The 12956-nt window shown below is 41.7% G+C and overlaps 1 protein-coding gene across 2 annotated transcripts in view; it reads right to left on the reverse strand.

Annotated features, from left to right (window-relative positions):
• The window catches only part of Dtnbp1 (dystrobrevin binding protein 1), an 80542-nt gene that overhangs the window by 25708 nt on the left and 41878 nt on the right, over positions 1 to 12956 (reverse strand). For both annotated transcript variants that reach the window (XM_021180049.1, XM_021180050.2), the window contains exon 7: positions 4081 to 4103. In XM_021180049.1, coding sequence (XP_021035708.1) covers positions 4081 to 4103 — 23 coding nt within the window. The remainder of the gene's footprint in view (positions 1 to 4080; positions 4104 to 12956) is intronic.

The following is a 12956-nucleotide window of genomic DNA, read 5'->3' on the forward strand; positions in this document are numbered from 1 at the left end:
GTTTTAATTCCATACTCAGTAAGCATTGTCTTCCGACTGAAATTTCTTATATAAATTACCCACACTGCACTAGATTAAAAAAAAAAAAGAACAGAAATATAGATGGTATAGTTCTTGTACAGAACCCCTTCCTCTGAATTCTTTCTAATTTCTGACTATATGATTTATGGCAAATTTTAACGGCTAACTATATTAAGTTTCCCAAAGAGTTGCAATCCTCATTTATTATAATTGCCCTTAACTGTGAGGTTCCATTTTTATCCAGTAGTTAATTTGAGCACAGAGAGCAGTACACTGCAGAGGTGGCTGTGTGAGCGGACACTCTCCCTAGCTAAGCTAGCTGTGGTATTTATAGAGATCGGCATCTGAGAGAGTGGCTAGTGCCTCCACTAAGTATTCAACAAGGACAGGTACCAGCTGGTATAGCTTCCAGAGAAAAGGGTCTGGTGGTTGCTTTGCCAAAGGTAAAAGGGCAAATGTAATATATAAAACCATGTTAAGTCAAGTACTATACAATTAGATAGGAATATCTAACTGTAAATCTTTGTTCCTTTGCAGTGATACATTTTTAGACTTAAAATCTTAAGAGTAATTTTTAGGATTTATACATGGAATAAAAGCCTACTTTTAAAACTGGGGGCTTAAGAGATTGTTCAGTAATTCAGCGCACTTGCTGCTGTAACAGAGGATCGGGTTTGTTAGCTACATGGCGGCAGCTCACTACCTTGTAACTTCAGTTCCAGAGGAGCCAACACCCTCTGCTGACCTCTATGGGCACTGCATACACATGATATATATACATTCATGCTACCAAAATATTGTTTCATGAAAATAAAATTAACCTAAACAGCTGAGTTTGATCCCTGGGGCCCATGTAAAGGTGGAAAGAGTGAACAGAGTCTGTGAACAGTGCTCTGGCCTCCACACACACAGCCTCACACAAACAATAATAAAACTAACAGGTATGCTGCCAAGTGCCTTTCATCCCATCACTGAGGAGGCAGAGGCAGATAGACCTCTGTGTATTCCTGGCCAGCCTGGTCTACTCAGCATAGTAAGACAGTCTCTTTAAAAAATTAAATGAAATTCTTTTCTTGCTGGATATGGTAGCATACACCTACTACCCCAGCTACTGAGACAAAAGGAGCATGCATTTCGAGGCAAGCCTAGCTAATTTAGTGAGACTGTCTTTTTTTTTGTTTTTGTTTTTCGGGACAGGGTTTCTCTGTATAGCCCTGACTGTCCTGGAACTCACTCTGTAGACCAGGCTGGCCTCGAACTCAGAAATCCGCCTCCTGAGTGCTGGGATCAAAGGTGTGCGCCACCACCGCCCGGCTAGTGAGGCGGTCTTAAAGCACATAATTACAAAGGGGTGGGGCAGAGTTCAGAAGGAGACTACTTTTCTAGCATGTAGAAAGGCCCTTTGTCCAGTCCTATTAACAAACTCTAGCTCTAAAAAATAAAATAAAAAATAAAAACCAAACCAACCTTTCTCTATTGTTTTTAATACCTGAAACTCCTCAGCAAGCTTAAGGGAGTGCAGCATTGGGGAATTAAAAAGTCTTCTCACTACAGCAGACATCTGCCTCGTGCAACAGAAGAGCACGATAAACTGGGCGCATCAGCCTCGGCAAGCAGAGGGAGAAGCCAGGCTCTGGGATGACACCAACTCTGTTTCTAGTCTGGTGCTTCATTCCCTCCAAGTCACTCACCTCTTCAACTCAGAGCGGGCCTCCGAGTGTGACGACTAAGCTGAGTAAACTGCAGAAAGTAAAACCTCTTGTTCCTCTGCACTCTCAAAAGGTTCGAGAACAAAGGCAACATTAAAAAATAGGATTATAACATGTCTGAGTTAATTTTAAACCTTTTATCCATTAATATTTTGGAAGAATAGTTAATTTTCTTATTATAGGCTAATTGTACTTCCACTCAAATGCAAACGTTTTTCTTTCCTTCCCCTTTTCTTAAGACAGGCTCTCCTCATCTTTGGTCAGGTTGGTGATGCTGTGCTCCTGGGTTCAGGGACTCACTCTCCTACCCCTGCCTCCTAAACACACTGGAGTATAAGTGTATGCCTCTGTGCTCAGCACAAGGGCGAGTCTTTTTGTTTGTTTGTTTGGTTTTTCGAGACAGGGTTTCTCTGTGTAGCCCTGGCTGTCCTGGAACTCACTCTGTAGACCAGGCTGGCCTTGAACTCAGAAATCCACCTGCCTCTGCCTCCCGAGTGCTGGGATCAAAGGTGTGCGCCACCACTACCCAGTCTCAAGGGTGATTCTTAAAATACACTTAAAGCGTACCTATAAGGCAAATTTTGAGTTTGGTCACATTCAAGAGCATAAATTGTTCTGTGGATAGACCTGGTGTAGATGCTGCACAAAATTAGAAATGTGCATATAAATAAGAGATTTCATCCCAAGTTGAATTATTCTATCAAGCACTATGTAATACTAGCTAACCTTTTGCAAACAGTCTCTGAGAACAATACGCTACAACAAAATGCTTCAGTGGGGAGATGCAAGTCAAGCTGACACTTTATTATATAACATGTGTGCCTGCTTGTCTTTTACTGTTAGCTTGACAGGGCTTTTTCCATCTCTTTATTGTATAAGAAATACTAAACTGCTCAATAAAAACAAACAAGAAGCAAAGAGGCATTTGATGAGGATTTCAAATCTTATTTCATTCAAACAACTAGTGAAAAGCAATGCCCATGCACAGGGGATCACAATTACGTAACAGCCATGAGAGTGTGACAATACATGCCATCATGTGGTCACAGAGCAGCATCTTCAACAACTGGCCATGAGCTTAGCCACCACAGTGGGTAAAATAGAAATGTTGACAAAACAGAGTCTGTTCAGTACAGCCACAGTAGGAATAGCCTTTAGGACCTTTGTCCTAACAAGTGAGGCACACAGGTAATACGAACATAAACATGCTGGAGAGCTAGGAGAGTAGGTCAGTGTGAGCGCACAGGAGTTGTAACAAGCATGCTGCAGACCACAGGAGAGTCAACAATAATTCACTTCTTCTAGTTCTTGTGAAGAGTCTCTGAGAATCGTAGTTTCTATGGAATTAGTAAAGAGCACCCGACGGGCATACTGGAAGGACACTGACTGCTAGCAAGTCTGTGTGTTTCTTTCCTAGAGGTTCCCTATGGCCAGTGTGGTGGTTTCAATGAGAAATTTCCTCCATAGCCAGGCAGCTGAACACTCCGTGTCCACTGGTGGCAATGCTTGTCAGGGTTTGAGAAGATACCGCTCTGCTGAAGGGAACAGATCACTAAGGGCAGGCCTCAACAGTTCCTATCGATCATCAACCCATGTTCAGCTCTCTTCTGCTTCATGTCTGTGGTTAAGGATGGGCCCTCTCAGCTTTGTGTTCCAGATCCCCTTGTTCCAGGCCTCCCATGCCATTATGAACTCTCCCTCTGGAGAGGACCAAATAAACCCTTCCTCCTGTACAGTGCCTGAGCCACAGCAACAAAACAGGAGCTAACATGACCAAGTAAGGGGGACATGCCGAGAACTGTTCGCTGTGTCCCCCTTAAAAAGCTCCTCTAAGGTAAAGGTAACACTGGTTTGCTTTTCAGAATCACAGAAGGTGTTTCATCAAAATCTCTAATTTTACAGATGGAGAAACAAAGTCAAAGTCAAAGTCAAAAGACTCATCAAAGTCACAAAACAGTCTAGGAACAGAACCCAGCTCTGATCCTTGGCATTTCATGAGGCTGTAGGCACACTCTGAGCTCCCTCCCCGTTTCCTCTTCCTGTGACCCAGACAGACCATGTACAGCACAGACCAGTTTCTGAAACCCTACAGCTCCGCCTGCTTAACATTTCTTCCAGGAGTTATTAGCACAAACTTTCACACAGCACCTGTGCTACAGTTAAACCAGAATTTCAAACTTATTGTGAGTGACTAAAACCTAGGCAAACAGTACTATGCCAACTTCTGCTTTGTAATATAAACTACCCCGTTTATAGGAAGGAAGGGGTTATTTCCTTATCGCCAAGACACAACATCTGACAGCAACTAATCCTCAACTACTTGGAAGTGAAGAATTAAACAGAAAATTACCTTTGAAGGCTTCAAGCTCCTTCCTATAAAAAAAAGAGAAAAGCAAATTTAAAATAATTCTTCCCCACTGAAAATTGCTCTTGCACAGTTTATGTGCTTAAAATACTCAGAATAGCTTTGGATGTTCATGTATCGACTATGCATCACTGAAAATATCAACACAATTAGACTAAAGTAATGGTTTTCATTTCTGCTCTTATCTCCTAATGGCTCAAAAACTCTACTAAAATTTAAGTTACAAAAACAAATGTAAGACTACAGAGAACATTTTCATGCTATATGTGGTCCATCTCATAGATAAAAAATTTAGAAAAGCACTTATTATAATTTTGATAAATATTGAACGATAAATTTTTAAGGTCTTTAACTAAAATTTACCAGAATAGCAGTAGTTATTTCTCCACTCAATAGCAAAGAGGAAAAGTGAGAAAACAATATGGAAGACTGACATTCACAGCTCACCCAGCCCCTGAAGAGCCACATATCTCTAGGCCTCTTCTGGTTTGCTGAATGTCAATGTCAATTAAGGATGCTAACATGTACCCTTACATTCCTCAGGCAATACACAGTGAAGAAACAGAGAATGCTCCATAAAACCACCCTTCTGTGATAGACAAAGAGGTCACAGCAAGTTACATTCCAGTTTCCTCTTATAATTTTGTAATGATATGGCTTTCCCTGTATCAGTATTAATAAGAACATTTGAAGAGGTAAGTTTCTTTAGTAAAGACTAGCTCTCCTGGAATACAAGACTATCTGTCATTTACACTTTAGGTCTTACTAAAACTGTAGGCTCATTTAGAACTCAGGTCAGCACAGCAAGCTGACTACGATGTTGCTCACTGGTCCTTGAGGACAGCCTAGCACCAAAAGCACACCAGGGTTGTGCCAACAAAAACAGCCCTGCTGATAGGGGAAGCCTGTACAGAAGGGCTGCCTGGCTCAAGGCCATTATCAAAAGCAACAAAGTATCTGTGCAACAAGGTACACAAAGAAGCACTGCATGAACAGGTATGTGGGGTCACACTTGGGTTTTTATCTGCTCTTTGTGAGAAGCCAAGATACAGTGTAAATAGACCACAACATTTATAAAGATCTTTTCTCCACTTTCTAGGACAACTGCCCTTTTCAGGGTTAAGAGAGCCTGAAAATGGCAAATATTGACATACAAGTGACACAAGAGAGAATTTCAGGGACTTTTATGTAGAACATTCCAGATGAACATTGGCCCTGAATACTGTAGTATGCTAGGAAAATCCTCTACAGCTGACCTACAAACAGGTCCAGTCCTAGAATGGGAGATACTTTACCTGACATTTGGAAGACTTAGAAACAACATTTTAAAATCGCTTTTTAAAAGATTCACCATTAAAATTCAAAAATTCACGGTGTCTCTCATACCCAGCCAGGATGGAAAACTGGTGTGGCATCTCCTATAGCTAGCTCCCTCCCATACCATATTGTCTGAACATTCACAAGCCAGTAACAGTTTGGTTTGCCTTTCTTGTTTGGGAGGACAAGGGAGACAAACAGTTTTCTTACAAGGGAAAGCAATCTGAAAATTCAGGAAATGGGTCCAAGTGGCTTGCATTCCCTTGACAAAAACAAAACCTACAGTAATATTAAAAGCATTCCTGCACTGGACTGGCAAGATGGCTTGCTGCCATGCCTGATGACCTGAGTTAATTTCAGTAACACATATGATGGAAGGAAAGAATTGACTATCACAAGGTTTCACCTCTAACCTCCATACCAGTGCTGTGGCTTGTGTGTGTATGCGTGCGCGCACACACACACACACAGACACACACACATGGTTTTCCTTTTATCTAAGAAAGAGTTTTCTACAGACTCTGGGTCTAGCTGGGTGTGGTGGTGCACACCTGTAATCCTAGCACTCAGGAGGCCATGACAGGACCAAAAGTATGGTCTAGCCTAAGCCACAGAGCAAGGATGCACCTTTAAAAATAAACAAAGTAATGATCCAGGGTCTTACTAAGGATCCATGACTTGAAAACACTGGTAAGTCCTGAGAAAGCCCAAAGATGCCCGGAAGGCTGACCTGCTCTCCTCCTGTGATTAATGCCAGTGACCCCAACCTGGATGGAAGAGCCCAGAATATAACAGTCGGCCTTTTAATGACTATTTCGCAAGAGTGTCAACCAATACTGACTTGTCTGTTACCGAGACCTTAGGCAAAAGAAATCTAAGTTGGCCACAGTTTTTTAAGTTTCACTGTGAAACCCTTTTCTAGGGTCATTTTGAAATCCACAAAGGATCCGGTGAGAAAAATGACAGTATGACAGCCATTAGCTGCACTTTTGTACAGGGACTTCCTCCCAAGACCAACAGGCTTACCAGAAAACAAAAGTCAAAAGATAGCTGAGCTCACACCCATAATCCCAGCACATGGAGGAGTCTGAAATGGGAAGACTGCTGTGAGCTTAAGCTTAGTATGGCCTATATAGTGTGAGATCTTTAAAAGAAAACAAAGGAAAGGAAGGACAAGACAGAACCACAAATGAGAAGGAAGGCTACTGGCTAAACTCATAGTCCAGCAGAACATTCCAGAAGACCTGGAACAAGATTTAAAAAAAAAAAAAAAGGCTTCCAAATCAGCGGCCTTGCAATTAGAGCAGCCCCATGTTGATCAGCAACCAGAGCTGTTGGTCTGCAGTCCAGGTCAGCAGGACACTTCTCCAGTGAGTAACACTCAAAACAGCAGCTGGGCCAAGCTGCTGAGGCTGAATAAGAACGACCCCCACAGGCTCACATATGAGTGACACTATTTGAAAGGATTGCAAGGATTAGGAGGCATGGCCTTGTGGAGGACGTGTCACTGGGAGTGGGTTTTGAGGTTTCAAAAGCCCACGATAGGCCTAGTTCTTTCTTCTTTCCTGCCTACAGCTCAGGATGTAGCTCTCTGCTACTGTTCCAGCACCTGCCTGCATGCCACCATGGTCACCACTATCACGATAATGGACTAAACCTCTGAAACTTTAAGCAAGCCCAATTAAATACTTTCTTACAGTGTTGCCTTGGTCTTGGTTTTGTCACAGCAATCAACTGTGACTACTACATTCCCCAAGTTGAAGAGCCCAGAGTGATTAAAAGCACTGGCCTCTGCCCCCTCTTACTGCATGTCCTCAGGCCCTGCATTCTTTTCAGTTAACCCCATATAAGTTGAGGTAAGACCACTGCCTTAGAACAGCTTGAGCCTGCACCAACATCCTGTTAGCCATCACACCCTGGGCTCAAGAACTAACCCTCAATTTACAAATCTCTTCTTTATTTATTTATCCCCTGAACATCTGCCGTGGGATTATGTTTCAAAAGGAGACTGCTCCTGCCCTTCAAAGTCATTGTTGCCAGCTCTCAAGCCTGACTGCAACCTTAACAGGTTAACCTTAACCCCCACCCCTACACACACACAGTAAATAAAGTTGTTTTTGATTTATTTCTGACTTCGGTGGTCCTTCCCTCATTATTTGCATTCCCTTTGACCCCAACACAAGTGACTCAGCTCTCCTCCCAAACAATATTCCTTTTTATTATTGTTTCCGACAACCAGAGCCAACCCACTGCTCAAGCTAAAGTGTCAAATGCAGTTTACTTCTGATGGAGAATAACTTGATTTTCCTGACCCACCTGTGCCAGATTTTCTTGTAGTTTGCATTATGTCTTGGACTCAGAACGGGAAGCCCTCAAAGTGCTCCTTACTTACGTGAAAGACTCAAAGGCTTGTGGGCCACATACAATACTGACACTGGAGGAAGAATAAATGCAGACCCATTAAAATAGATCCCACTTAGTCCCTCTCCAGAACTGGGACAATATCCACCAAAGCCTAAAAGCCAACAAGGTTTGGTGATGATAAAGACTGACTCAGTAGGTAAGCTCATATGGGGGCATGAATTAAGGTTAAGTGAGGACAGAATGAATCTTTGAACAGGGGATAGGAACAGCTGGTGCTGATATTTCTCAAGAAGGGAATCTGGAATGAAAGCAATGTAAGAGGAATGCCTGTGACCTTCCTCAGTTCCCAGAGAATAGTTAAAAGTATGTGACATTCCCATACTTCAGACATTTTTCTAAAGAAAAGTAGCATTATCATGTTTGCTACTCCTTTAGCATGCTGCCTATGAAGCAGGCTTCTCTGGTGAGCTCTGTAAACTTGTAACTGTTATAAAAGGAGCCGTGATAATAAAAACAAGAAATAAGCTTTCCTGTACCGCTTGCACTCCAGTACTGGCTGCCTGGAGTTCCCACCAGTTCCTGGTTTCTTGTTTCAGTTCTTTCAGAACTCATCAGGAGAGGCAACTTGGCCAACCTCTTACAGATTAATTCTTGAGCATGGAACCTTTAATGATCCCCTCCGCCCCCCAACATTACTTGTATGTGCAAAAGGTTCAGACAGTTAAAATAATTGACCCCAAGAAATGGTGATTTCTCCTGAGCCTCCTGCCAGGGGAAGGAAAAGGCACAGGTTTTCTCACTCCCAGCTAACGGGAGAAAACACGTCTGTCCATGAAAATATTTCACACAATCTATATTGTGTAAACTCAGCATAAAAGTAATAAGATGATATGATCCTAGATTCATAGGCATTTAAGGTTGAAGAGATTCTGAGAGATATAGTAACAAAGATAATGTGGAATTTTTAAAAAGTGCTCCAAAAAAGGACAATGAAGGACTAGGGTCCTTATTAGGCTTATTAGTGATAGCAATAAACTATGTATGTATCATATTCCAGTAAAGGGCCTAAGAAAAATCACTTCCAAATCTGTTTTATATGAAAATCTGTTTTCATACAGAAAGCTATGCTTTGGAGACTAAAGTATATTTTTATATCATCATTATTATAATTTAATTTTTATCTTTAAAGATGAGAAATCTTACTCATACCTACTTTAACTATTATAACAGTAATATAATCAGACTGGGGAAAGATTATTGACAGGAAAGCCAGTCACCAAAATGTGGGTCTGAACTCAAAAGACTCCAGTGACTACACAAAAGAAAGCACAGATGAAATTAAAGAAGTGTTAGTGGATTCAGGACTGAGTAGAGACAACAGGGGAGGAGAAAGATTACCAAGACCCTATGACTGTGGGCTGCAGAACTCTGTAGGAGGCAGCATCTGACTGGAAACATCCACGTTTCGTAGTGGACAGACATATCTCAGGGCTTGGTGGTCTTGAGATGACTGCTGGATTCAAAGCACAAGTGCCTAGAAGGTGAAGAGATGCCCACACTAAAGACCATGATCACCAAGTGGGTGGTGGATGAACAAGGACAGGTTAGAAACTCCTAAGGAGGGGACAGGAACAGAAGTAACAGGAACCAGTATGAGAATCCAAGAGGTGTCAACAATGAAGCATCTATAGGGAAACTGAAACCTATAATAGAGAAAATGCAGGTTACCAGTGCTGGAGAATTCAAAATGGCAAATTTCAGAGGGTTAGGTAATTAAGAATTGACTTATCAATAGATTTAATTACCTAAAAGGTTAAGAAAATATATATTAAACATTTAAGCACATCCTACATTTATTCTATCAGTATTTTAGTAAGACACAAACTTATATCATTTCATTAAGCAAAATTTTAACTATGGTATGCCGTGCAAAATTATATTTTATCTTTCCTTTAGATAGTCCAGTATTTATCTTTAAGTATACTTTCCAAGTTCCATTAATCCATGTTAAAGCATAGATTACCCCCCCCAAAAAATCACAGATCACATATCTTACTGCAATAATGAGAGCTACCGATAATTTTTTATTTTCTCTTAAGAGAAATAATTTGTTATTTTATGACAATGAATTTTTTAATCAATTCAAGGACTGAAACTGGTATAACCAAAACATGATATGCAACTTTAAGAAAATTAAAATGATGGTCAACGAGGGGAGAAATGTCTCTCTGCGGAAGCCAGTACAATAAGTAAATCAACTCACGTCCTTTGAAACAGTGCTGATGATGACATTTTCCTCAGCTTGAACTAAAGACTATAAAGAGGACAGGTAGGCAAAGCCAAGACCCACCTGCTAGCCACAGAAAATCTGCGCCACTATTCCCATGCTTGGGCACAGTACTGAGACAGTGAGGGCTAGTCTGCAGCCAAGGGGAGGCTCTGTTTTCTGTCTCCTTTACAGTCATTCCTTCTCTTGTCACTAACGTTAGAGCAGCAAGGCAGATGGGTGCAAATGCTCAAGGAGACATGCAGCTCAACGCCAGAAGTCACTCCATACTTACGGCCCTGGGAAAAACTCAGAATTCACCACTGATCAGAAGTTCAAGGCTAGGCTGGATAATGTCACAAACAAACAAATGAATGAACAAACCAACTAACCAGAACTGGTATAAAATGTAAGCTCCAAACTATCTTTGCAGATTTAATAAACTGGTTCAGAGATACTGAGAGATACTACATTTGTAAAGCATAAAGTGTAAGCACACACAACGGAACTATCTCTGGAAAAAGGGTTAATTTCTGTTATTAAACCTGAGCTAATTATATTTTGCTGATTTTCAATAAGCCCCCTACTCTCTCTATTATATGTTTTGTATGTGCGTGGTAACAGAACCTAGGCCTCAGACATACCAGAGGAATGTCTACTACTGAGTTACCTCAGCTCAGTCAATATCATTTCCTCAAGATTGGTGTATCTATCATCTGTTGTGACTATACTTCACGTCAAAGATTGTTACTGTCATCCAAGTGGCTCTGCAAAAGGAAAACCTTTTTGTTTATTGTTTATTTGTTTCTGGTTTTTCAGATTTGATTTCTTTGTGTAGCCCTAGATGCCTTGTAGAACTAGCTCTGGAAACCAGACCGGCCTCAAACTCAGAGATACTCCTGCCTCTGCCTACCATCATTGCCTGGCAGAAAAACATTTTTCAAACTCAACCTACAGAATGGCATTTAGATAACGCAGAGGGAAAAGTCTGGGAAAAGATATAGGAAGCCAATTTATAGAAACATTTATTATCACAATGAACTGTCAGGACATGACATTTTAATACTGATAACAAGCAGATACTAACTGTTCAAGAAATGTATACACTGTCAGTCCAAGGATCTAAGAAGCTATTCTGACTATCTGTTCTGTGACTACAAAACTGCTAAGACACTTTAGGGCAAGCCAACTTATAGGCTTAGGTTTGATTTTTTAAAACAATGTAAGTTATGGTGATATTTTTATTAAACCCACAGAATTACTAAGAATTTCAAGAGGTTGCTGGTCTAGCAAGTGTGACTACAAACTTTTATTAAATGTAGTAAAACGAGAGTTTCTGGGTACCTTCAATTAACCACCCAGAATTAATTTAATGAATCATCAGAAGGTGGCACTGAGAGGGGAAATATTAAAGGAGAAAATGGAGGACAGAGTTAAGCTTGAACTTCCCTTTTAATTATGGTTCTATAGGAGGTGGGGTGCGTGGGGCCAAGAGAGGATATCAGAGTCCCTGGAGCTGGAGCTGGAGTTACAGGGAGCTGTACCATGTTCCATGTGGGTGCTAGGGTCCAAATCTGGGTCCTCTACAAAAGCAGCAAATGCTCTTAAGCATGGAGCCATCTCTCCACCTCCTTTTTGAACTTGCAGAATACTGTTACAGTAGCTATTTATACTGCTCTTGTTTGCTAATGCCAGCATCTGTGTCCGTTCTGAATGGTTTTGATTGATGGGTTATCGTCTTCAATGTGGTTGTTTAGAAATCTTTGATTACAGGCAGACATCGTGGTTTATCTTGAGCACTAGATACTTTTGTATTCCTATAAATATTCATGAGCTTTACTTGAGACACTGTTAACTGAGCTGGAAACAGTTGGCCCTTTGGAAGCTTGCCTGTGCTTTGTTACAGAGGTCTAGAGCAATGCTCGGGTCAGGAGGCAATCACCCTCTGCTGACTCCAGACCTCTCACAGTGCTTCCTCGGGCACAGGAGTTACAAGTTTTCCATCTAGCTGCTGAGAGCAGGAACAGCATCAACAACTGCTCGGTCCTGCTGGGCATTTCCCCTCCTGTTGTCAGAAGTACTTGGATGAATGCTCACGGCAAACCCTCGGCAGATTTCTGGGATTCTCTTCCTGAGCTTCTCTGTCCTTTTTACTGCCGTGTCCCATCATCACCTTTAGCTGTGTTCTCCTCTGTAGGTTCTCAGCCAGGCTCTTCCTGGGACCCTTTTTCACTGCATCCCGGCAGCAGGCTCCACAGCAATCACACTGCTCACTTATCTGTCAAACGCCATCATATTTCTTTTGTCCAAACTCCAGCGATTTAAGAAGGATTACCTCACTTCTGTATTTTTGTTTGTTTTTTTAACCATATCACATGGAGACTAGATCTGGATCCTATTATTCCACCGTGGGTAGATGCCTGTTCATGAGAGGTGCCTTAGGAGATCATCTGACCCACTTTTCTTTTTTCTTTTCTTTTTATTTCTTTTCTTATTATGCAATTCAAGCTAGTCTTGAACTCACTATGAAACCAAGGATAGAACTTCTGATCTTGCTGCCTCTGCCTCACTAGTGGAGTGGTCTCAAGGTTGCGTCCGGCATCCTGCCCACTTTCTAGAGATCATCCAAGTCCACAGGAGAGCCACAGGAGCCCAGCTACTCCTTTCCTATCTTTTCATTTGGGAAGGAGCTCCGAACCTCCTGTTTTGGTTCAGAACCATTTTTATCCTAGAGCCTGACACCAATTTCCTTTGTTTTCTTCTCAGCAAAGGCAAGCAAGCTGTATGCCACACTCTTGCCAGACCTGCCTCCCACCAATCCAAGCACTCAAGGTGCACATGCAGTTAGATTTCTGACCACAGCATCTATGCAGGCCGGGTGGACAGTCGTTTCAGGAGCTTGGCAGGCTAGGTC

The sequence above is a fragment of the Mus caroli genome, chromosome 13, assembly GCF_900094665.2.
Source record: "Mus caroli chromosome 13, CAROLI_EIJ_v1.1, whole genome shotgun sequence".
NCBI classification, from domain to species: Eukaryota; Metazoa; Chordata; class Mammalia; order Rodentia; family Muridae; genus Mus; species Mus caroli.